The sequence below is a fragment of the Plasmodium fragile genome, assembly GCF_000956335.1.
Source record: "Plasmodium fragile strain nilgiri unplaced genomic scaffold supercont1.19, whole genome shotgun sequence".
NCBI lineage: Eukaryota > Apicomplexa > Aconoidasida > Haemosporida > Plasmodiidae > Plasmodium > Plasmodium fragile.
This window is the reverse complement of record NW_012192599.1, coordinates 69,259-95,853: the sequence shown is the minus strand read 5'-3', so window position 1 is coordinate 95,853 and position 26,595 is coordinate 69,259. Positions and strand designations below refer to the sequence as shown.

Sequence of the window (26,595 nt, the reverse complement as noted above, 5' to 3'; positions counted from 1 at the left end):
TTTTTTTTTTTTTTTTTTGGCGCAAAAGTTTTCGTTTTCAAGCCCATAAACTGGAACAAGTGCTGTCAATTACATAAAATATTCTTCCTTTGTAAAACCTTAAAATAAAGAGCAAATAAAATTTAATGGAAGAACAAAAAAAAAAGTTGCAAGCGAAGCCGCGCAAAGGGTCATCAACACGGCACCAGTAAAAGATTAAGCGCGTTTTTGCATGTCCCACGTATCGTATTTTTTTTTTGGTGTTTGTTGCACGGCGTGAATTTTTTGTTACCGTTTGAATAATTGAACGCTCCTGTTGCTCATTCGGAAGAGCGAAGAACAACTTTGAGTTTTTTCGTAGCCTTTTAATTTTCGCGTGCTCCCCATGTAAAGAGTTGGTATGCTGGAGTATACGGTACGTAAAATATATATGTACCCATGTGACCGCTCGGAGTATGCGCGACGTATAATAAAAATAACCTTGTATAGCTGTAAAGCACAGATAATTGTAAAACACTATATATACCATATATTATTTGTTTTTTGTTTCATTTTTTTTTTTTGTTCTTCATTTTTGGCCAAAGAACGCGAAAGGTTACGCACGTTTAGGGCGTACATTACGCAAATATGTTCATAATACATATGAACATGTAGTGGCCATCCCTTCATTTGCTGCATTTATTGTACAGCATTATGGTACGCGCGCAACATGCGCGAAACATACACTTTTGGTGAGGGGTGTTGAATAAGTTTGCTGTGATCTGAAAGGAACCAAAGGAGTAATTAAAGTTTATACATGACAAGAACGACACATGCGTAAATGTTATAGTATAGCAAAGAGTGCTTCCCTGCGGTAGCCTTTAGTTTAATAACATTTTCTCCTTTCATTTCACCTTTCATTTTCCTTTTCGCCCCTCCCCCCCCCCCTTTTTGTAAAATTGTTCCGCCTTTTCTTTCAAAGCAATGTGGCAACAGAGTATTTAATTTTTTTTTTTTTTTTTTAAGTATTATTTCACGCGCGCCAGTGCGATTAGGTAGTATATTATATAGTTGTACCACCGTGCTGGTGTAGTATTATTACAACGTGGTGTGTTACACTTTGCTGTGGTGTACCTTTGTAACGTTTGAGCGTCTTAACCGCCTGGCGTTGAGGTGCTCCCCCCCTATTAGTTCATTCATCCCACACGTAGCAGAAAACACTTACATTTTGTACTTCTGCTACGAAACACATTTTTTGTGTAAATAGTAAAATAATATAAATGCATGTTGGACAACAACCGCAGCTAAGTTTTTCCAATCTGTTTTTTTTATTTCTTTTTGTTTTGTTTGAAGTACATTGTTTGTTATTTTTTTTTTTTAATTTTTGAGTAAACAAAATAAGAGTAGCTAGTTAAGGGAAGGATCACCAACTGCCGTGAAAAAGGAGAAAGGTCCGATCGCTGTGCAGTGGTTGCGTTGTAGCATCGCGAGAAGGGAACACATCGCGTGCCTACCCCGCATCTTCCCCCACAAAATGGATATCGTCAAGGGGGGAGACACCTTGAACATGCTGCAGATGAAAGAAAATAAAAATTACGAGGACAGTAACATACTTAATTGCCCATATTTGCCAAATGTGAAGGAAGAAAACAATCTTCTATACGACAATGTGCACAGCTTGACTCGAATAAGCGACTGTGAAAGTACAAGTAAACATAAGTGTGCCCCCCTTAATGAGGACGAAACGACCAAAGATCAGGAGTTCACTCTGAATGAGAAGGAAACGTCCATACAGGGGGAGGAAGAATTAGAAACAAAGGAGGGAATAGAAACGGAGGATGGAATAGCAGCTAAGGAGTATGTAGAAGCAGAGGAGGGGGATGTCGATACAGACATTGAGAAGTGTCACAAAGGGTTTAACCAGCAAACTTCCATATACCACGAAGGGGATGAAGCAAGCAAAGATGACTCCATCCCATGTAGCTGCAACACTACTGTAAGTCTGAACTCGGTACATGAGAGGAAAGATGAAATGAAGCGATTCGTAGGGGGCGAATTATCTCTCTACAACATCAAGACACATTCTTCTCATCACCCATCCCTTTATGAACAAAATTACGATAAAGAAAATTTAAAAAATGAACCCAACAGGAGGAGTAATCACTTTGCTCAAAATGGGAATTTCTCCAATGAGTACTACTGCCCATCCTCCTTTGGCGATGAGATAGGGTTGCCCGTGAACAGTGTTGATGCGTCTCATCGGGTCTGTTCCGAAAGAGGGTGTAACCCTCGCAGCTGCAGGGATATAACCCTGGGGGTGGATGGCGACAGTGGAGAAACGTACAGCGGACAAGCCAACTGTAGAGAAGTGGACAACGGTAACGCCGAAAGTGGTGAAAGCGGAAAGGGGGAGAGTGGTCATGGTGGAAGTTGCCACGGAGGAAACGGTGACCAGAGTGCAGGGGGTGACCAGGGGGATGGCGATGGTGATGGCGATGGTGATGGCGATGGCGAAAATGGCCGCGGTGACGACAAAGGGGAAGACGGCCAGAAGGCAAGCGACAGTCGAAACCAGAGGGAGAATTACAAAATGTACTATAACAAGATAAACGAACTCAAGTCAAATCAATTCATAAGCAAATATAAAAACTCGGAGAAGTATATAAAAAAAAAAATATTTAATTACCTGCGAGAGAATAACCTCATCAACGACCTGGATATAGAGCAGCTATTTGTGTACGTGAAAAATATATATTTTCTGATCATAAGGAATGAAAAGCTTGTCTTTTTCTTTATTTATAACACAAAGGATGTGATGAATGCCATTATTCATGTAGAGAAAATGCATAACATTAGTTACAAGGACACGGACTTTCTGTTGTTGCTTCTTTCCAATGACGTTGATATGTACGAGAAGCTGCTAAGTCAAATAAACTTCAAGTTCGAGAAGGAAGAACTTATTTTTAAATTAAGAAAATTAAGGAGGAAGGTTAAGGATTTGAAATTTGAGGAAGAGAGAAATTTAGTGGATGAGTGCATGCAGCAGTTGCACTTGATGAAAACAGACAGCAGATTCGCACGCGTCAATTACAAAACGGGTATTCACTCTGGATTGGATAGAAGCGGTCCTGAGAGTAGCAGTATTGGCGACGCGAATAGTACCTCCCTTGTGTGTAGCATTGGTCAGGCTGATAGTAGTGCCCAAGCAAATACAAGCGATTATGCGAATTGTAATGCATACACGAATGACCAGGACAATGACAACACGAATGAGAGCAATGCTCTATTAAAAATATCACTCAAAAGTTTAATCCCCCATTTATATAACTTCAAAGACTTTAACCGAACCAGCAACTTGATTCAAAACATTGGCAAAAATATCACAAGGAAAAGTAGTGATGTAAATGTGTTAGAAAAGAAAAAAAAAAAAAAAAAAAAAAATCCAACCTATTCGAACATGTCCTATACAAAAATGCCTTACTCGAATGTACCCTATTCAAAAACGCCACCCATGATGAACATGCCTCATGCCAGTGGAACTTACTCCAACATGGCTCATACGAGGGGAGGAATGTTCACAAACGTTCACCCCCCGAGTGCTGGCTATTCGAATATTTCTCCAGGGGGAGCCCCTTATGGAAATATGCCCGGCGCAAATTGTCCGTATTCCAATGTTCCACGCAGCAATGGCCCCTACGTGAATAATACTGTGCAACCCGGGAGTGCCCTTTATACAAACGTGGCGTCCCCTGCGGGTGCTTACTCCAATATGCCTCATCCAAAGGGAGGCTACTCAAACGTGACCCATCCCAATGCCGGGTACACAAATGTACCCAATCAGAGCAATGCATACATGAATGTTAGCAGCCACCCGAATGAGACGTACGGTAATAGGTCGTATGCCAAAGGGGCTCCGTGTCCCAACGCGACCAATGGCTTCTACGCGAACAACTTTGAAAGCGCCCAGGGCGAAAACTACGCAGGCAATGACGCCCCCAGTTATGTGGCTAACTATCCCGCCAATTACTCCCCAAATCAAGGAAATAATGGCGCGCCAAATTTTGGCCCCAATTATGAAGGGATGTACCCCATGGGAGGAAGCAATGGCCACTCCAATGATAACTCGAATGAGTATGGAAGTGAATGTGCAAACGATTACGCCAACGACTATATGCAGGACTACATGAATGATTACCTAAATGAGTACGGCATGGATGACCCTACGAACGCGAACCATTTGGACGACAACAAAGAACAAAAGAAAAAAGCAATCAGAGGAATAACCTCCTTTACTCTCTTCGCGAGAGAAAAAAGAAAGGAGTTACTGAATCAGAAAGTGTTCTTAGGTAGTTCCCTCACCGAGCAAACAACAGCAGTAGCCAAAATTTGGAACAGCCTGTCTGATGAGAAAAAAAAGGAATGGGCTGCCAAGGCGTCCAAAATAAATGAGGAAAATTATTTGTCCCAGAAAAAAAAGAAAAAAAGAAAATTTACTGCCTTTAGCATTTTTGCTCGAGAAAAAAGAAAGGAACATAAGGAGAAAAATATCGACATGGGGTTAACCCTAGCACAACAAAATTCATATGTGTCGAAATTGTGGAAGCAATTGTCCAATGAGGAAAAAAATAAATACAAAGTTTTATCAAATAACGTTAATGCTGAGGTAGCCAAAACGACTAAGAGTGATATGAATTACGTCAGTGGAGAAAAGTTCAGTGGGTTCAAGGGGCGAATCAAGGCTCTAGACAATATGATGAACCAGCAATTTTCAGGAAATGCCTTTCCCTACAACACTGGGGTGAATGGCATGGGTTATGTGAACAGTATGGAGTATATGAATGGTGTCGACCCGGGAAACGCACCCATCGGAGGTGTTCCCCCAGATGGGGTTTTTTCCGCTAATCGCATAAATGCAGTATCCCCCCAGAATGGACTGACAAATACGCCAAACCAAGCAAACACCCCAAGCGGGATTAACATGACCAGCGATTCCATGGTACCCAATGAGTCAAACGATATAAACAACCTGGGGTATATGGACTATGTGAACTACATGAACACTGTGTTGAGCCACGACAACCCGAGTTACATGAACAAGATAATGAATGGAGGGAATGAGAATTACATGAGCATGATGAATAACCTGACTAATGAAATGGCGAATGGAATGACACAGGATTCGACGGGCACCTTGTCCAACGAATCAGTAACAAATGACATTAAGAAAGAAAAAAAAAACGCAAAATTGAAAAAGGGGAAGAAGAAAAAAGATCATATGTACATCGCAGAACAGGATGAACTAATGAACAAAAATGGTTCCTACCAAATGGGGAAAGACGGTGGCCCTTATGAAACAAATAATAATATGATTGGCGTTTTTCCCTCGGGGGCCGATACAGGAGTAAACCTGTACAATGGGAACATGCCCCATGTGACAAATAACGGCAGCTATTCGCAAAAGAATGTCCACAAAAACAACGGACCCGTGAATGTGCCATCACCAAACGATGGTAACGCTTCCGTAGATATGGTGTATGCGAACAACTTGCTCAATTATTACTCCAACCAGGAGAACGCCAACGTGGACGACGATTCTATGAACAATGTGGGAAGCATGACCAGCATGCCCTCGGATGGCACACATCAGCCAAATGACAAGGTGCATTCTGCCGGAAACATAAATGTGAGTGGTAGTCCTACCACCACGGCCATGACAACCGCCTCTATAGGTGCCGACAAAAAACAACCCATTGTAAATGAACAACTAAACAGTAACCTGGGTATAGTGACCGATGGAAATATGTTCAACAACCAGGGTAATGGCACGGGAAATATTATTAGTAATGTACCATATGGTGGTATGCCCATGGGAAATTCACTTTCGTGTAATAATACTACACTTAACAGGGTCCCATTCAACAACGTTCCGTACAACGCAGTCCCCCCCATGTATAATATCCCTCCAAACGGGTCTACCCAAGGTAACAGTGGTAGTTGCCTACCAAGCGGAAACTTCAATCCTGCTGAAGCACATTTGAATAACGCATTACTTAACCCCGTGGATGGAATGGATATGAGGACAGGACCAAACGCAAAAAACAAGGAAGCGTTTAGTAATCCCTATATGAGCAACATGGCAGGTGTACATATGCACAATGTGGATGAAAATTTCCTAACCCTAAATGATAACCTAAATGCGGCACGAAAAATAAAAAGTAAAGACAAAATGGAAGAGATGATGAGGAAACAAATGAAAAAAGATGAAAAGCAAAAATTAAAAGAACAAAAATTAATGATGAAAATGTATGACAAGAAAAGAAAGCAATTATTGAAAGCAGAGAAACAAATGGAAAAAAATAAAAAAGGTAAAATTAAAAATGGGGTGTATACAATGTTGGATGGTAGTGGCGGCATGTATTACCACCCCCATCATCACACAACGCCCCCCAATTTAATAAGTACAAACATGAATGGAATGCCTTTGGACGCTACCAATGCGCGTATGAACAAACCCATGGTTGGTAACTTCAACCCCTACTTAAGCATGGATCAAGTGGACGCGAAAGATATGCACATCAAAACTATGGCCATGGGCAGCAGCAGCGTGGACAATCGAGGTATCCCCCTCAATTTTCAACCTGTTAACAACATGAACAGCGCACTGAGTAATATGAGGAACAACCAACCCACTCCCTACCCCTTTCTGAATAAATACCCGAGTGATATTTCCGAAATGAACAGTTATGATGATGCGTCCAGGGGTATACAGCACAAGCAAATAGCAGGAATGACTACCTACCCAAGTGTTAACCTGGAGGACAAATCGAAGATGCAAAATGTAAATCGAATGGATGCCAACTTGGTTGTAGATTCTGCAGGTGGAAACCTAACTGATGCGAAAAACATTCCCCCCATGAATGAGAAAATGTCATTCAACAATGTAGAATATGGAGAGAATTACTACAAGGATATGGGGGTTACCGATTTTGGAGCGTTTCAACAAGGGGATAATAACAAAGGGGGCGAAAGGGATAATCTGCCTGCATACCACATGCCCAGCCTTGAAGTCAAAATGGGCAAAATGTCAACTGGCCTTGAAAATGCGAGCGCATCCTTCGATAAGCAATTTTTTGTAAATGAAAACAAGCCAGTGGAACACAAGGCCGAAAATTATTACACCCAGAATGAAAAGAGCAAGAGCAAGTCCAACTCAACCTTGTATGGAGAAGAATCTCTAAGCGGCAGCTACAACCATTTCAACAGCAGCACTACGCTCACAGCTCAGCAACAGAATACTTTTAACAAAACATTAAACGAAGACGTACATTTGGACAATAACTACGGGAATGTCAATTATGCGCACACGGATGGATGCGGTGAGAACAGCCAGAACAACAGCACCGGGTATTTCTATCCACACGGTAGCGGTATTAGTGGAGGTAAGGAAGAAAGCGAGAAAATGAATAACCCTGGAGCGTACGTCAATAACGAATTGGACGGAGTGGCGAATGCAAACAACGTGATGTACTACCCGGACCAGATGTTACCAGAAAATCACATGAACAAAAACCTTGTGTATTTTGACACGGTACGTGGGGACGTTACAACCCCCATGTAGTGGGGGACACTGAGTAGAGATCACTTTCGCACGGTGCGTGCCTTCAATCGTGCGCATGTGTGAATTTTTCCACTTCACTGCACCGGCGTTTTTAAGTGCTTATTCGCGCGTGTGCACATAACTTACGTGACATGTGCCCCTCATTTTATATTATCATCCCCCCCGCAGGACCCAAATGAACTCGCCGAAATGAAAGACGACACTGAGCTGGAGGCGCCCAAGGAAAAGCAATTTTTTAGCAGCGCCTCGCATTACTCAGAATTTATAAGTAAAAAAATGCACAAGAAGAAGAAAACACCGTGTTCCACAAATGATGCTGATGGTAAGGAGTTTAAAAAAAACAACGCGGTCTCAAATGAGGGGGAAGTACCATAACGGTTGGCGTAATTACGGGGTTATGTTTTTTTTTCCGCTTACGAGTTGTGTATGTTACACATGTTTGTTACCCTCTTTCTCACGCCCCTGCTCCGTGGTCTGCATATTTACTCGTGCCTGTAGTCTCACTTTTCGGGTAATCGATCCACTCGCAGATGATAATGGAGGCACCATCTGGGACTTAGTGCAAAAGAAAAAAGGAAGGAAGAAATTAAAGATAGACGGCGCAAAGCAGGCAGAAGGGGAATCAGAAAATGTAACACTTGGGGAGGATGGTGGACTATACACAAATAAAAATGACTTGAGCTTTATGGGGGCCAATCACGAATGGAACAGCGGAGGAGTAGATGTTAATGTGCATGGTACTACTACCACCAGTAAGGAAGAGGCTGATGATATTGTCAATAGCATTTTTAGAAGTCTCGAAATGGAGGAAAATATTTCGCATCCCCAGGAAACAGCAGGAGCAATGTCCGCGAGAGGAGATAATTTGATAACCGATGAGGACACACTCTTAAACCCTGTAGATCACAACTACGCAGAGGATGAAATGAACTGCGAACAGGACAACAACGTCGCGGAACAAAATAACGAAGACGATATTATCAACCTGATCGATGGCCCACCGCAAAGTTATGCAAACAAATTAAACATAACAGAAAGTGGAGAAGTCGTTTATGAAGATAAAAAAAAATATAATTCAAATATTATTATGAGTGAGAATTCCCTTCATAGTAACCGTATGAACATGTTAATGTCGAAAAGGGGAAAATTAAATGCAAACTTGAATAAGAGCCAAATATTGACCTACAATAATGCTTATAAAAAAACGGCTTTATTTAAATGGACGGAAGAAGAAACAGATAAATTTTATCAAGCCATTGAAATGTTCGGTGTGGACTTAATGATGGTGCGTGCCTTCTTACCCAAATTCACGGACAAGCAAATTAGGGACAAGTATAAGAAGGAGAGGAGGAATAACCCCTTGAAGATTGAGGAGGCCATAAAGAAGAACAAGGAAATCGATTTGGATGCCTACGAGAATGAGAATGGCAGGATCGAGACTTCTGGGGACCTCAATAGCGACGCATCATCGTTCAGTGCTGACGGTAAGGGGGAAAGCGGCGAGTATAGCATCCAGCACACGTTGTGTTATACTTCCTAACCGTTGTGTGTGTTACATTTCGTGTGTAATTTGTTTTTCTTCCTTTTTTGTTTCGGAAAGCCCCCAGACCGCTTACTGGCACTTTTATACATGTTTGTGTATTTTCCCCCCTCTGCAGATGATAAGGACGTGAAGAAGAAAGGCAGCGCAGCGAGCGACACGGATGGAAACATCCTCAACATCTTCGAAGACAAAGAAGATGTGGACTACAACGTGAATCAAAACAACGATAATCAGGACGACCCCGATTTTAACGTTTTGTCTTTGTTTTAATTTGACTTTTTTTTTTTTTTTTTTTCACATTACGTGTAGAAGTAATGTTCAACCCGATTTGTTATTGCTCCCCTGCGTGACCCTCGCTATGGTTATGCAATTGCGCTTTTGCGTGCCATACCTAGTGAAAGGGTATCACCCACGGGTGTTCAAATTTGTGCACACGGTGAAGAAGCCTCTTACCGTTTGAAGCATTGCCCGACGAACGTTGGAAAGCACACGAGCGTTTTTGGTAATACGGCCATGTCTATACCATGTTCGTTCAGATGGCGCCACCTTAAGGCGTTCGCCAGAATGGACACCCACGGATATATATACACCCCGTATAATCCCATTTTTTCCCTTTTTTTTTTTTTGTTTTTGCGAAACAACCTTATGGCTAACTGCCCATTTATTACCATTTTTTTTTTTTTTAAATTCTAAAGTACAACAATATTGGACAAAAAAATATATAGCGGACACATCGCCTTTGTTGTGATGTTCTCCAATTGTGCAAAATGGAAAAAAGCCCACAAAGGAATGACCCACTTGATAAATATATATAACTGAACTCGAGAAACCAAACCACCAAATGGATACTCTTACTTACATCGTGTGGTGATACACACCCCTGGTTGCTATTTCATCACACCTCGCACTTTTGGCTCGCGTCTCATCCAAACTTGCGGAATGTGTTTAAAAGTGTAATAATGACCATCGGTTTAAAAAAGTGAAAATGAAATGCACCCTGACCTTTTCATAACAACAAAAGGGGAGTGCAAATGTACAGACATAACAAAAATGCACATCATATAGGAGGAGGGGGGATTATAAAGGATGCGCGCATTTTCTGCGTGCTGATACATATTCGGGTGTTTTAAAAAAATCGAACTGCGTGCAAAAAAAAAAAAAAATTGAAAATTAAAATGTACATGTAGTGTGTGATCGTGTAGGGGCGGAAGTTTGCTCCACGTGGGTGTTCATGAGGGATTACTTTTCGTGGGGCATCGGAAAGAGGGCCTGAACCCCTACTACACCTACATGGCTGGCCAGTACCACTTCTTATCGCTGCCTCTCTCCCGCCGGAGTGTCACATGTCAAAGTTGATCAAATTAAAAATGTCTTTTAGCTTCCTCTTATAATCCAAGTGGCTGTGGATAATGCCGCTGGCGTCATAATTTTCCACATTTGGCACATTGACTGCGATAAGGCCAGCGACACTCAACTTCCACTCCATGTACCTGTAGAGGAACCCCAAGAGCCAATCATTCTTTGAATAAACATTAATCACTCGGTTGGTCACCACCATCCTAATTTGCTCCCACACCCTTGTGCTGGTAGTTGCGGGGAGGCCTATAAATATAGCGTTACTAACAATATTGTAAAGCTTCTTTGCGTGCAAATATTTTAAACAGTAAAAAATAACACGAGCCCCAACGGAGTACCCAATAAGGATAACTGGTCTTTGGCCAACCGTGTTTCTGTCACTCAAAGCTTCTGCTAGTATTCTTCCTGCCTGTTGCGCTCTCTCCCGTATGAGTAAATAAACGTTGTCAAGGCTTGAGGCATATTTAATTAGTGCCAATGGCCACGTCAAAGCAGCACTGAGCGTACTGGCTATGGTATACTGCAGCCATATTCGACTAGCCGTTATTGCAAATTCTTGAGACAACATTGTTTCGATCAAAGAACCCAATGTTTTTAGCAAATGGTTTTCCCATTTCAATGCATACAAATCACAGTAACAATTGGGGAAGACATCAATCCATGGGTTGGTTATATCTTCATCTGTTTGTATTTCCCCACTAACACATACACATACACTTAGCGATTTTGAGAGAGTTCCATTTAGCATCATAAATTCAAATGTTCTTATGTTTGCTATTCTTCTGCTGTACTTATACCCTGTCAATCCAGCTCCTCCTGCGCCGAACAAGGACACAATAAAAGCCAAACCGCTAGCTGATGCCAGGAAGGCTGTAAGGCTACTTCCCCCAGCACCTAACGCAGTCAAACCTGCTATAATACCAGGAGCAGCTAACCCTGCAGTGAAGGCTATCAAAGCTCCACCACCTAATGCAGCAGCTGCTATTTTTATCCTCCTTATATTCTTCCTCTTGCAAGTCTCATTTGTAGATGCCTGTAAAGCACTTATTAAATCTGCCGCCAAATTTTCTTCTATCCTTAAAATTAATAACTCATTTATTTTTAAGCACCTCGCAAACTTCTGGAAATATAATTGTATTCTTGCATTATTATTTCCTGTCATTATGTAGGTAGTGATTAAATCTCTGAGAAGCACTGACTTCACTTCGGGTCCTCTCGTGGGCACCCCATGGTTTAGGTGTTTCTCAATGTCGCTCTCTTCATAGTCGCTTTCCCCTTCGAACGACTCGAAGCGGTTAATACTCCTTTTGATCCTCGCTTGGATGCTCGCACCTACACTCTCGCGATATTTTGCATCAGACTCAGTTTCCTGCGCGGGCATGTTCTTAGCGCCCTTGGTGATGGGTTTGCTCGCTTGGTCCGCGCCGGGTTTGTCAGACACAACTTTGGTAGTTTTGCCTTTCTCAGACTGCTCCACGGTCGTCTGTAATGATCCTGCGGCGTTCGTCTTCTCCGACTCCCCAGGACATTTCTCACTCTTGAACTGCTTCGCGCCATCAGTGTGGCCACTTTCGCCTGAACCTTTGGGGAGGTCATTGCCCACGTTGTGTTCCTGCTCATCTTGGCTGGGATCCCCACGGGCAGTTTTACTAGACTCATCATTCGCAGCGTCACCCTTACTATCCAAGTCAACTCCTGCATGAGCCTTGCACCTGTGTTCTTCATACAGGCTGGTGCTCTGCTCCTGCATCATTTGGCCTCCCGTGTGACATTCCGAGGGGGCCCTCTTTTCATTATGTGGGGGATTCGTTTTGTTGTTTTTCATCCCACTCTGTGTGTCAACACAACTTTCATCATCCCTTCCCCCTAATGGTACCGGGGAAGGGGAGCAAATGCTGTGTACCGCTGAATTGTCACCTCCCCCGTTTTTATTACAGCCCAGGGCATTTTTGTTATTTCCCAAGGAAAAGTAATCATGGATAGCATTCCCATTGTACGATTCATCAATTTCTCTTTGGACAAAACTACCCCGAATAGAAGACAAATTTCTGGCATCGCTCCTGCTGTCTCCATTATCGTCTTCATCATCGTCGAGAAGGTTGCTACTGTTGCTGTAGCACCTTTCAACGCCGTATGGTATGTCCCTCTCCACATCACTAAACAAATCGTTATTGTGATCATCAGTCATGTGATCATTTTGCCAAAAATCCATTTCATTGTTCAATTCTTCCACCACTTTTTTAAACTTCAAATCTATGCCTGCTTGAAGGTCCTGTATTTGTACCAATAAATTATCGACAAATGGTTTCTCGTACAATTGATATATTTTCTTATCACCCGTGATATCCCTAATTAACTCTCTTTGTTCTAGCGGCTTCATGATACATTTGTACGCTAGGGGATCTATAACCAGCAAATCTGACATCTGTTTGAGGAAAGATCTGGACAATTCCTCCAAATGATTTTGCACTTGTATATCGTCAAACGATTCTATATGTTTAATTATGATACATGCGAATAGGGCCAAAATATTTTCTTTAATTTCTCTTGGAATATCTTTAAACTTATCATTATTGATTGGTATGTACTGCAACCTTAGGGCCTCCAAATTCGCGTTTAATCTTTTTTTTTGTAACTTTCTCTCCTTTTTTTTTATGTAATCGATAGTTTCCCTTTCGAGCAACTCTGGGAAATCGTTGAAGGAGAATTTTTCCAGCAAGTTTGCTTTTTGACTTTTCTGCTCACAGGAGTTATTGTGGTCGTAGTGTGGCTGACTTGCCTCCTCCGCTTGGCTGGAGGCATCGTTATCGACCTCATCCCCGTCTTCGTCGTCATCGTTGTCTTCTCCCTCTTCGTCTTCTTCCCCTTTGGCCTTATTCTTTTGGGGCATCCTGTGCTTCCCTTTTGGCCGCTTGCCCACCGCTCCGCTGCCCAATTCTTCACTATCATTGGGGCTCTTCAAAGTGTTACCACCACCACTGTGCCAAGCCTGGTCGCCTGTGTCGGTGTGCCCTCCCCCATGCGCCTGGGCAGGGTCTAAGCTGAAGCATGTGTAGTTCTCTTCTATTTTAATATTCAAATCTTTAGTGGACTTGCCACTATAATATTTTTTTTTACTTATGATGTTATTTTTCAAAGCATTGTCACGTAAGCTCTTCAAAAAGGCTTCTTCTATTTCTGCGTTTTTCACAGGACTTATATCGCTGAGATATACCTTGCCCTCCTCTATTCTCTTCTTTACATCCTTGTCAATCCCTTTAACGACGTGAATGGATTCTAGTGTCAGGATAGTCTTGTTTGGACCTTGGAAAATCTGCCGTTCGCTAACAAAGTCGTCATCGCTGACATCTTCGTGGTTGCTCTTGCCCTTGAGCATTTCTTCCGACGGGGTCGCACGGGGTGTGCGCACAGGTACACATATATGTGCGCGTTTATATGTACACGTTTATATGTACGTCTTTATACGCACGTGCGCACAACTGGGCGGCAACAGGTGTGCGGTGTGGTAGGTGCGGTGTGTTCACTAAATGTACACTGTACTACCCTATAGGGTTCCACGCGCACATGCGATTAGGCGGACTCACACTCATGCACGTACTTATGTGCATAAGCATACCTATATCGGCACCGTGGACGAACGCCTGCCCCTGTCAGCATCGCCCATCATACACGCGCTACACGCAGACTGTCCCTTGGGATTTATAAAAAAAAAAAATTAAACAATAGCTTCACAAAAAAAAGGGAGATAATACAATTACTAAATATTTCAAATCGGGAAATTAATCGTACTTTTTCTGACTAACTGGCAAAATTAAATCTACAAGTAATGTATGCCATTGTACAATTGCGATGCAAAAAAGGAAAGAAACGAAAAGTGTATATATTACATTTTATATATTGTACATTATTATATATACATATAAATGCAACACAACTTATATGTACATACAAATATGAGCATGAACAGCGTAAAATTTGGAAATTAATTGCCCTTCGATCACAAATTGATAACGATATGATGGGGCACAGCTCGAGCGATTTAAAGAAGGAACGCATTTAATGCCGCGGCAAATTTCCAGTGTGGCGACGGGCCACGTGTACAGCATTACGCATTTTTATATAATGCATACGATTCGCAGGGAAATTACAATTTGCACAATGGAACAAGGTATGGAAAAACAGGTAGATATAAAAAAAAAAAAAGGTGCCACAAAATCTAGCGATGGCGGATTTGCGAGGGGTTCGCATGCGCAACACTTATACATACATGCATAACAAATGGAACATAGAAAAAAAAAAAAAAAAAGGAACATATGTTGGGCGAACAAGGAAAACATGGGGCACACTTTTACAAAACGCAAAAATATATGCGCGTACAAAGCGAAGCAACATGTAAACACTAACAAAATGGATAAAACAGAAAAAAAAAAAAAAAAAAAAGAAAAAACACCTTTGAATTATCTGCCATTTGTTATGACTTCATTTACGCATAAAATGTATTTAATATGGTCACATTTTTCTTTATTTAAAAAAATTCAACGGGGGGAGAGACACCCACGACATAACACAAATTCGCTAACATTAAAAGGAAAAATATAATCGGGAAGAAGGGAAAAAAAAAAAATAAATAAAATAAAAAATGCCGAATAAAAAACGCCTGCACTGTAAAATATGTACCAGCAAGAACAACCATTCGTAACATAAAATATGTAGAGAGTTGTGTATTAAAAAATTAACATATTAAAATGGAAGTGGGCTATGCATAACTTTTGGGCGGGGGGGGGTGGGGGAAATCACATGCGCGAATGTCCACAAATTGGTCATACTTATACTCGTATATTTCAAATTTCGTTGCTTTTTTCCCTTCATTTTTACGAACCGTAATTTTGCACGTATTATATGTTCTTTGTGTGCAGGATGTGAACCTCATACTGCTGCAACAGTCACTATTTGAATATCGCCAATTAATCGGATTTACAGTTCGTCACTTGTGGCCCTCGCCTCCTTGTGTGTACCTTTGCATTTATGGATGACACCAACGGTACGTACGTATCTTATAGGCACAATTGTGCGCGGGGTTTCAGTAGGCAAGGCAAAATTGAGAATAGTGGAGAGGTACACAAGAGAATAAATAAATATACGCATAAACAGGGGAACTAATTTTACAGCGAGGAGGCACGAACATGCCGAAATCGCAACGATAATATATCCGTCCGCCAAAAAAAATGGACACATATATGTTCACCATTGTCATGTATTCAAAAGGTACAAATGGTGCATTCAGAGAAAGCCAACACGGGTGCAACAATTGGCTGCATTATCCCGCGTAGCTTCTCCCATGAAAAATATAACTCCTACGCTTGCAGAAACGTACAAGCTCGTGGGCGTGTATATTACATCGGTACAATTATCCCATGCAAATGCTAAAAAGAAGTAAAATAAACGTACCCACTTGGTATATCATCCCATTCTAAAATCAATGAAAGGTATGTAAAAAAAAAAAAAAAAAACGCACATGGTGTAGAAATCTTAGCATATCAACCCATTGACACATGTTAATGCACAGTTTTAACAAGCACGACAGTGCGACCCACGTGAAATATCACCAGCGCCACTCCACACAACATGAACAATAAAAGTAAAACAAAGGTAAAAAAAAAAAAAAAAAAAAGAAAAAAAGACAAAACCCCATTTTCACACATAGCGTACATCGAACGTACCGTCCTTAAAATACTGCACATAACATATCACTCCATTCTTCCATTTACTTATGCCTGTATCCGTTAGCAACAATTGTTCATCACAAAAGCTGTTGATCTTTTTGTTCTTCTGAACAGTGTGCCCAACTATCATTCTTTTCGAACTTAACAAATTTAACGATTTGTTTAAAGTGGAACAAACCATCCACCTTTTTAAAATACCATGATTCACAAAAGAGAAATACCGATTTAATGTAGGCCCATAATCACAGCTTACGCAAAACTCTTCTTTTCTTTGTATTTTGTTGAACAGGAGTTTACAATTATTTTCTATTTCCTTTTTCCCCTCCTTATTTATATAGTCAATACCGTAAGAGGCATAAAATGGCAACACCCCTGCGTGTGAAAACACCATTTCATTTACCCTCAGAACAAATGGCTTGTCCACTAAAATGTTGTAGATCGCTTCATTTGTGGAGAACATGTCATTCCTTTTCTTGTACTTCTCTGGGTTCTTTTCCACTTTATTGAATTTTAAACACATGTTTTTAACTTCATGATTTCCCAAAACCATTAAAATTTTTGAATTCAGCGTTTTCCCCTTTTCGTTATACTGCTCGATAAAATATAATATATTTATGTCATCATAAGACGGGTCCAAAACATCACCGGTTATGACTATCAGCACATTTTCTCGTATCACATTATGATCATTATCAATTATTTTTTCATTTAATAGAATTTTTAAAAACGCATTCATATCTCCGTGCAGATCAGCTATGCTGAATAAGTCATATTCCCATGTTAAATTTGCAAAACTGGTTTCCTCATTTGCGCAACACAATTTTGTCAAAATATTCCAACAGAACAAAAAAAAAAGCTTCAAGTATGGTATCTTCATGGTGCTGTTACCTATCTGCGTGCATTTCGCGAGAGAGCCTTATATGTTCGGCACATATACATGTGTGTATACGCGTGTGGCACATGTGTCTACCTTTGTGTGTTCTGTATGTGTTTAAGAATGCCGTACTGGCATTGAGCAGCATGAGAAAAGGCACAAAATAGCCGACTCAAACGGGCACAAACTACTCGCACATGTAACTGCTTGCACTATACTCAAAATGTATCGCTATTTTAGAAAATGCGCACGTGGGGGCCAACATAGACTGTTTCTTTTGTAACTCTGCGAGGGGGATATACTCCCTTGAAGGGTTAAAAATTTTTTTGTTATGAACAGCTAGCCAAAAAATGTGAAATAAAAAAAAAAAAATGCAAACCAAGCCTAGCTAGCTTTTATGATTCTAAAAAATTATGAACATGCAAGGTAAACATTCAAACAATTTTTCATCACACTAATTATCAGTTCTTAAAAAGGAACACACAAATTTGGTGTAGTAAAAGCGTACATCAGAGCGACGCAACACTTTGTCGCAATCGCGTGTGCGGCGGATAAAACAACACACGTTTCACGGGGTGGACTTCAAACAAAGGAACTCTTTTTGACTGCTTCAGGGTTCAGGCCCATTACGCTAGTGTGTTGGTACATACGGGCTTATGCAACGGTGGAGGACACATCAACTCTTTAATCCCCCTCGAAGTGGTGCAGGTAACACAGATCAGGCAAATTATCACTCGAGGCATAACGCGGATACCTGTGCACTTGTCTAGGCCAGTGTGCAGTTAAGTGAACCATGACATGGGCACAGTCAATGCACATATGAACATAGATCACCGTAAATTATAAGGCACAAGAAGCATAAATCTGCACGGTTTTATTACATAGTTAAAAGGGTAGTATCTTCAAGCCCATGTGTAGTGAATAACAGCACTGACATGGAGCATGCGCGAAATGACGATCGGGTATTAACGTACAAGTCAAATACACAGGAGTAAATTTGGGGCTAATTATATATCTACTTTGTAATGTTCCAATTCGGTTAGCTATTTTTTATTTATATATTTTTTTCCCTCCCTCCCCTTTACTTCTTACTCCTTTAACCGCCGTTTTTCACTTTCTCTTCTTTTATTTCACCCTTTTGCAAAATTTCTCGAAGATGTGCAAAAAGCATAAAGGAGTAGAATAAAAAAAAATAATATATATATCGTTTGAGTTTTAAATTAAAAAATACATTTCTTCATTAACAGCAGTGCGAAAGGTCGAATAAAATATATTTAACATTTCTTCTCATAACAGTGTGCGTACTATCACCAGAAGCATCATGCCGTAATGAAGAGCGTCAAGTACAATCCAACTTTACGCACTGTTCTGACGCCATACGAAAGTGTATAAACGCATCTATACACATACATACACGTTATAGGGGCATATAATAATTTGGGTATTCATTAAGGCGCCCCATCTACAGGAATAAATACACGCAGTTGTTGTGCTTTAACATTACCCATGTGTTAAAGAATAGGCGACAAACAGAAGAATACTTTTGTGTGATGCCTACTCATTTTCATATAAAACTTCAGGGATAAAGGACTTGATGTTTAGGTTCATTATACTTTTTAAACATGCTTTGGTTTCCTGTGGGTTGCTAATCCACAAAGTTAAGCTACAAAACCTAAAGAAGAACGAGAAAAAAAAGAGGAGTGATTTTTTTTTTTTTTTTTTTTTGGTAAAAGGCGATGTAATATAATGGTGTTTAAAATTACAACTGGCGATACATTATCACACGTTGGACGATCGCCCATTCCACAGACATAAATAATATGCGACGAGTGGTGCGTACCTCGTGGGGAAGTCATTTCCCGAGTGTAAAAATTGATCTCCGATGTGACAACATTTTTTTTTTTCTATTTTCAACAATTTCTGTAAAATGATTAACCCTTCTGCCTTGTTTCCAATGTCTACCCAAAGGTCCTGGCCCCCATTGAAGGCGCAGTAAGGGGCCGTTATTTCTGCGCGGTTGGTAAAAATGTGTAATTGCGATGTTTATGGGATGTCCTTAAAATACGGATGTGGGGCCGAGAAGCACAGTTGAAGCACATTTCTAATTAGGCTCATTTGAATAAATACACGCGTGTTGCACAACGTGGTGAATAAGCCCCCCATTCGCCTTTCCCCACTCTTACTGTTTTTCACGATTTCCTTCTTTACGCGGATCACCGCCTCCTCCAAGACTTCATACTTTATCATGTAATTCTTTTGCTCTAAAAAGAGGGATGTTTTCGTGCGTACACATGTGGCATGTATGCTAATATAATCATATATCGGCACATTTGTTTGTTTTTTTCGTGGGCCTGATTAAACGAAAAGAGCGCCACGGGGATATGCAGTGCGATACTCACCCTTTTGATTGTTCGCCAATGGGATCTTATTCGGGACCAGCCCTATGGATTTTTCTTTCCTCTGAATTTGCGCACATAATTTAAAATCCGCAATAACCTGTTGTAAGCATTTTTGAGAAATGTCTAGTATTTGATCAATGGTTTCTTTATCTACATCTTTTTTATAATGGTACCACTCCTCTTCTGGAACGGAGTAAAGGTTAGCCTCTTCGTTGCACCTAAGGGGGGGGGGAGTGAAATTACGTGCGAAGAGAAAGGGGGAATTCCTTTTTTTTTTTTTTTTAAATTAACTCTTTGGTTACGTTTTGGACGCAGATATTGTTGTATCAACTGCGCACAGATGAATTATCTCTCCGTGTGTATGTGTTCGTTGGAAGTTAACCATACACTCATATGTGTACATATATTCTTTTGTTTCCTTTTCGATTTACTTAAATAAGTAATTACTCTCACCGCCCATGACGTAGAAATTCTTGTACGAACCGTCTTCGATGTTGTTCTTGGCGAAGTATCGCAGCAAATTCTCTAGTCGCTTTTGATACTTCTCCGCATCGTTGCTGTAAGCTTAAAGGTGTAAAAAAAGGGGGGTAAAATTGAGACATGCACTTGTGGGGGAGGTACGTGTACATGCCTACATAATGTTATACTGTACGTGTGCCTCCTCTATAACTACTTCTGCATAGGATATGTACTAACAGGCCGCGGTAACAATTGCTATATTCATTTTTTTGAGCAAGCTGGAGATGTAGCTAGCCAAAACTTCGTCGTTGAAATCGTATCCATCTGGGTAGAGCGTTTCGTCTGCATCGAAGGTGAGCAAATCTAGTCCATCCTCCAAAGACAGGATCTGTGTTGGCAAGGAAGGGACAGCATAAAGAATTGCAAGCCATGGCATATTTAGACGAGGAAGAAGCTTTCTCATATATGTCCAAAAAAACACGCCCTTTTTTTTTTTTTTTTTTTTTTTTTTGCGGTGCTCCCTTCTCTGCCCACCTGCGCCAGGTTGAGGATGTGCCGAACTTCGTTGAAGGTTGGTGGGGCATACAACCGTTTCGTTATTCTATACTTCCTGTTGTATGTGTGGAAGGCCTTCCTTATTGGCAGTTTCGTGAAGAATATTCCTGCGAGGGGATAATTAAAAATGGGTCCTTGCACAGTGTCGCCATTTGTTTTACTTCCCCTTTTGCGCAATCATGGGGTGTGCACAATTGGGATTCTCGAAGCATGTACATCATGTGTAGAAAAAGGAGAGTTCTACTCGCATGATGCTGCCACAGCTGGCGTCCCCACATTGCTGCTTCTCCAATGCGAGGCGGAAAACTAACCCACGTCGTCTATCAAATACTTCAGACGGCTGTGCATGGGATTGTAGTAGTGGTCCGTGAACATCTCTTCTATGCTGGAGAGAACATTGTCAATGTTTTTATCAATGCAATTTGAAAGAAAAAGGGACCTAAAAATGTTCACCAGGAACATGATCAGGCTGTCTTTGTTCTTCAGTTGGTTGTAGCTGTAGCGGTTGTTCCAGTCGACGACATTTTTTTTCATGTACGAGTTTATCACTGCGAAGGAGAGGGGTCACAAGGAGCGGAAGGTAAAACTGTGTAGGTGTACACCTGGACGGTGAATATCACCTACGTATAGTAACTGTGTACGCAAGCTAGGAGGCAATTTTTTTTTTATCACATTGCTGAATTTTTTTTTTTACCGCTTCCATCCGATATGGCCAAAAAGTTGTACTTGTCTTGCTCCTGAAATGCGTGCTGCATATCTTCATACATTTCATGCGAAGGCATGTCTACGTTCTCCATTTTTAAAATGCACAATATTGCTCTTTTTTTCTCCCTCATACAGGAAGTTATTGGTCAGCCATCTCAAAAATGGCGTTCACTCGAAATTACGTGCTTCGGGCGATTGTTTATGTAAATGCTTAAAAAATTTTGCAAAAAAAAAAAAAAATCTTTTATGTTTTAAAAAAATGTACAACATAATGGAAATAACGAAGTAACGATGTAATGTCGCGGTTACTCGGTGACATAATTTTCGACGCGTCCCTTTCGCCACTCCTTTTGCGACCCCTTGTGCTTAAATTTCCCCCCACGACTGCGGCCGCTCGAAGTTTCGCTCTTATCGCTCACAATGAAGGTGCGCAACATGAACTTTTCTCTTTTGTTGCAAATTCAACATTGACACATTAAATGTGTGTGAAAAAATATCGACGCTTTTTTCGCACAAAGGGTCATAGCTGTACCGTGCAAGCGTGTGTTCTTCCCTCGCGTATAGGCGCCTCTCTTGGTCTAATGTAGGTACACACCAGTTTGTGTGTGTGGTAGGTGATGAACATTGTTTGGCTGGCTTCTCAAAAGGGGCAAAGGTGTGTTATGCGCAAATTGTGCCACTTTTCAAGTTTGGCTAACTTTCACACCTCCTTCATAAAATTAAAATGTGAAGAACAGCTGTTGTGCCCTAAGTTATTTTTTTTTTTTCACTTCTGGCGGCAAAACATTTTCGACAGCCCCAAAAAACGGCGATAAAGAGGATACGAACAAAATAAAATAGCTATTTTTTTTTTTTATTTAAATTTGAGTAAAGCTGTATTATAATTTGATAAAAGTTTGATATATAAAAAAAAAAAAAGAAAAAGAAAAAAATAGTATAGCACAACATAACATGAGGTGAGGCGAGGTGAAATAAAATAAGCTAACTATAACTGCAACGTTTTCCACATCGTACGTTCAAACGTGAGCAGACAGCGTTGCATTACTTGCCCTGTGCCATACGAATGTGGTTTTTTTTTTTTTTTTTTTTTTTTTTCCTGTTCGTTTTTTCCCGGATTATGCGATTTGTCTTTATCCCTTTTTAAATGGAGTTTTTAAACATACAAATGTTTGCAAGGGAACATCGCAGGGGCACTTCGCAAGAGCACTTGGCAAGGGTAGGGATGCGGGCAGAAATCATCTTCACAGAAAATACCGAGTAAATTTGTGAACGCGCGGGTGAGGCATATATACACGCACACACTCTTTGCACCCATGTAACTGCGATGGTAATGCGGTTGGCGCATACACACGCAAGCAGAATCGTTAACATTTAAGCAAAGCCTTTTGGCATGCTTTTTTCCTTGTAGTTCTTCTTGTAGTGCGCGTTTTTGTGCTGGTGGTAACCCTTTCCATACTTTCCGTCTCCCTTCTTGTGTGACCAGTTGGACTTCTCGTCCTTCATTTGCGTGCGTTTCTCCTGCATGAACATAAACCTGAAGAGGAGAGGAGGAAAACAAAAATGGTGTAAAAATGGTGTAAAAGTGGTGTAGAAGTGGTGCATAAGAATGTTTGCGCATAAAAACTGCCCGTGCGCGAATGTGGCGCAGATTGAGCATTTTTGCGTGCGCGTTTCTGTCGTTTCGGGTAAAAGGCTTACTTTGGGTTCCGCATGTTGAGGGTCAGCTCGTTCTGCTCCATAATCTCGTTGATATTTTCTGCCAACTTGATGGCGACGGTCTGGAGAGCCGTTGGGTTCACCTTGTTGATGAGAATATGGCTGCTGCTTTCATTCCAGCATGCAGGAATCTCATGGTTAATCATCATTTTGCTCAAAATGGAATGCACAACATTCTGATTAAGGTCAAACATGATGCATAATTGGTCCACAGAAAAAGAGTCATAAATGGAAATGTATCTAAATATGTAAGTCCTCATGGCCTCCTGTTTTATTTTTTCTTGTAAAATATTCTGTACCTTTTCTCTATCATTAAATTTGGACCAAATGGATAAGCTAAATATTTTTTCACAACACATTTTCCAATTTCCTTTTTGCAAATATTTGGTGGCTAGTAAAATAATTTCTTTATTATTTTCTGGAGGGCTATTAAAAACTTGCTTGTCATATATATCTAGGAATCTTCTGAACTGTCTCGAAATGATATCCTTCTTGGATTCAAATGTGTGTCTTGCTAGATTGGGTACTTCCAAAAGCATTGCACAAATGTTATTTACGCATTCGATTAGCTCAATGGAGATATGCATATGGAAGGACAGGAGTCTTCTCTTTTCTGCTCTTTCCTGTTCTAGAGTTTTTTCCTGATTCTTTAAGTTTGATACTCCCTGGGCGATTAATTCTCGGTGTTTATTTTGGGAGCATATTTCCCCTAGGCAGCAGTGGGCTTCAAATATTTTCCCATGTCTAAAGGCACATAATCCTAACTGAATCAAATTTCGATTGTACAAAATCTGCGTCTGCATATCTGAACTTAGCGCCAGTTCGTGTACATTAGAAACATTTAATAATTCCTTTGCTTCTAAAAATTCATCATGCAAACTTCTGTGGAAGGACAACTGCAGCAGTGCTTTAATCTTCTGCTGCTTCGTTCCATGTTCGAATATTTCGTACACATATTTTTCCACGATATATTTTGGTGACATTTTGTCGTTTGATTTTGCGGGCATTTTCGCTGCATCATTTGAGGCATCCCCGTTCAGCTGCTTATCGCAGTCTCCATTCGTTTGCGCATGCTGATCTGCCTTCATTTCTCCGGTGGTTCCCTCCGCATCCACCGACAGGGATTTGTTATCCTGTCCTTTCGTAACAAAATTCCATATTTGCATGAACAAGGCTTCTGGTTTGTAATACATGTGTTCAAGAATTCTGGTCGAAATGAATATTGCGAGGTCAGGCATTTTCTTACTAAACTTCACGTAATTATACCCTTTGTAAAGCAAGCCAATCATATGTACAGTTTTTCCCAACCTTCTCCTGTATTCCTCTGTCTGGGCATCTATATATACAAGGGCCTTCAACAACTCATCATCCAATTTGGCCAAAAACGAAATGAGCGTTTTACAAGATCGGGAAATTTTCTCCTTTTCGTTTATAACCTCTTCAGTAATTTCTTCTGTGATGTTGATGGACACTAAATAAAAGTTGTCATTTTGAATTAGCAAATCTAATATAAGTTCAATGTACTTAAAAGCCTTGTTCCAAATGTTGAAGGACATATAGGTATACACACTTGAGACCACATCAAATTCGAGGTTAATCAACTGTTCCAGTACTTCTATATATGACTGTGTGCTTACTGTTTTGGCTAGCTCAGATAACTTGGACAAAATATTAATATGTTCATGTTTGTCTAATCCTTTCCTTCCTCTTTTTTCAATGACAAATTTTACTCTATTTCGTATGACTTCTTCTGACAGATTTTTCGTGCTTAACAATTCTGCATATGCTTTATTCTTCGCAGACTGAGTTTCGTCTACATGTGTTACCACCTTTTCTTCCTTTTTCGTTCCTTCCTTTTTCACTTTGGTTTTTAGTGTTTTTTTTTTCTCCACCTTTTCACTTGTTTTCAATCCCCATTTACTCATAGCACTTTTTGTTTTATCATCTGCGTCATCCGATACATATTCTTCCTCTTCGCTATTTGACCAATCATCGCTGTCGTCCTCCCCAGGGGTCTTCTCCTCCTTTGCCTTTTCTTTCTTTTTTCCCCCGTCTTCTGCGTCGTCCTCTTCCTCTTCATCCTCCTCCTCATCATCGTCCGCCTCCTCATCCTCGTCTTCGTCTTCTTCCTCGTTCTGCATGGCTGCCTTAAATTCTTCCGGATTCTCATGATACATATCTAGTTTACTCTGATAATACGCACTGCATTTTCTGATCTTTGCTTTTAATTTGTTCAGAGTCTGTGCTTTGCTCTTACTCAGGTCCTTCTTCTCTACATTGTTTTGAAATGTGGTCTCAACATATTTAGAAAGTTTATCCAAGTACACAATGGCAAAATTTGGAATTCGTTCAGAACTTTCCTTAACCATAAACTTGTACACGTTCTCATAATCCTTTAGCAGCTGATTGAAGTCACTACTTTGCATGCACTCATTTAAACTGCTCCCAATATTCTTGTAGAAATCTATTCTCTTTCCTTCATAGCTTTTTATTACTCTTTCTTCCTCCTCCGAGCTGCTGCTGTCAATGGCTGCCCAGCGTTCCGCCTGCGCGGATACTAGGGGCTTCTTGTCCTGCGGAGTGGTGAACGGGTTTAACGATGAGGAATGGTGATTCGGTTAGCGGCGTGCATGTAGAGGGGTATCTTGCGGACATTCCCATCACGCACGCAACTCAAATGGGGAAAAAAAAAAAAAATTTCTACAAATATTAACATTTAGCGTTTAAGCGCTCGCTTTTGGTAGGCGCCGCGATACAGTTTGAGCGTATGATCATTCACGTAACAGGCATATATGTTATGTGCATGGGTGATACGGACAATCTCATATGCGCTCTTGCCCGCTTTTTTCCTTTTTCCTCCTTACATCAACTTCATCATCAGAGGATTCAGTAATGTTGTCCCCACTGTCGTCGTCCGCGCCCTTGGCCCAAAACTTGGATTGCATTTTTTCTTCTTTTTTTTTTTTTTTTTATGATAGAGGAAATAACTCCGGGGGGAAAAGTCGTAGGGAATACTATAAATAAATATGTGTTGTATGCTTAAATGGCCATGCCACACGTAAATGAAAACAATGGGGGGAGGATAAAAGTTAATCTGACTTTTACATATGGATATATGCAAAGCGATCAATACGTTGCCATTAACGTGATCCGCTAAAACAAGGAAACTTATGCGACTGAACGAGCTGATAAATGCGATGACGTATGAATAAGAAAAAGGGGAAGCATGTAGCAGCGAACACGTAGAAGAGGAACACGAACGTGTTATATAGCGTGACTTGCAAATGTTATACAGTTCAAAACGTAGGCTGAAAATTGTACACTCGCTAAAATTTATAAACGTGGATTTTCATATAAGGGAAGCCTCCAAAAGTATAATGTGGCTCAGAAAAAAATTAACACGAAAATGGAAACGGAAATGATCGCGTAGATGAAGGCACAAAATGAACTGAAAAACTTTTGTGGATCCACCTATAAAAAAAAAAAAAGGAAATGCGCATCTTGCCCGTATTATTTTCGAACATACAAGTGGATGGCAAGATTATGCATATGCGAACCCAAGTACATTTGCGCGCATACAAGTTCTCGTAGGCAAGTCACACCGCTTCCATGCGCTGCGGTATATATATATATTTACGCTTGCGCTTTTGTTCGCCACGCACCCCGTTCACAGTGTCATTTTTTTAATT

General features: G+C 40.7%; 5 protein-coding genes across 5 annotated transcripts; 1 reads left to right on the top strand and 4 right to left on the bottom strand.

The window, feature by feature from the left end:
* Window positions 1-1,492: 1,492 nt before the first annotated feature.
* AK88_02039 (uncharacterized protein) lies at window positions 1,493-9,389 on the top strand (the record flags this gene model as incomplete). The annotated part of the gene is made up of 4 exons (XM_012479673.1): window positions 1,493-7,546; window positions 7,745-7,898; window positions 8,107-9,060; window positions 9,235-9,389. The coding sequence occupies 4 exons, from the start codon at window positions 1,493-1,495 to the stop codon at window positions 9,387-9,389; spliced, it is 7,317 nt and encodes a 2,438-aa protein (XP_012335096.1).
* A 1,069-nt stretch (window positions 9,390-10,458) lies between these two features.
* AK88_02038 (uncharacterized protein) lies at window positions 10,459-13,851 on the bottom strand (the record flags this gene model as incomplete). The annotated part of the gene is made up of 1 exon (XM_012479672.1): window positions 10,459-13,851. One exon carries the CDS (start codon window positions 13,849-13,851, stop codon window positions 10,459-10,461), a length of 3,393 nt encoding a protein of 1,130 aa, XP_012335095.1.
* A 2,318-nt stretch (window positions 13,852-16,169) lies between these two features.
* AK88_02037 (uncharacterized protein) lies at window positions 16,170-17,075 on the bottom strand (the record flags this gene model as incomplete). Its single annotated transcript, XM_012479671.1, has 1 exon — window positions 16,170-17,075. The coding sequence occupies one exon, from the start codon at window positions 17,073-17,075 to the stop codon at window positions 16,170-16,172; it is 906 nt and encodes a 301-aa protein (XP_012335094.1).
* Window positions 17,076-18,626: 1,551 nt separating this feature from the next.
* Window positions 18,627-21,282, bottom strand: AK88_02036 (uncharacterized protein; the record flags this gene model as incomplete). Its single annotated transcript, XM_012479670.1, has 9 exons — window positions 18,627-18,744; window positions 18,913-19,081; window positions 19,256-19,333; window positions 19,472-19,689; window positions 19,903-20,035; window positions 20,168-20,318; window positions 20,465-20,592; window positions 20,797-21,033; window positions 21,180-21,282. 9 exons carry the CDS (start codon window positions 21,280-21,282, stop codon window positions 18,627-18,629), a joined length of 1,335 nt encoding a protein of 444 aa, XP_012335093.1.
* A 1,279-nt stretch (window positions 21,283-22,561) lies between these two features.
* Window positions 22,562-25,851, bottom strand: AK88_02035 (uncharacterized protein; the record flags this gene model as incomplete). The annotated part of the gene is made up of 3 exons (XM_012479669.1): window positions 22,562-22,724; window positions 22,889-25,479; window positions 25,771-25,851. 3 exons carry the CDS (start codon window positions 25,849-25,851, stop codon window positions 22,562-22,564), a joined length of 2,835 nt encoding a protein of 944 aa, XP_012335092.1.
* Between the last annotated feature and the right edge of the window lie 744 nt (window positions 25,852-26,595).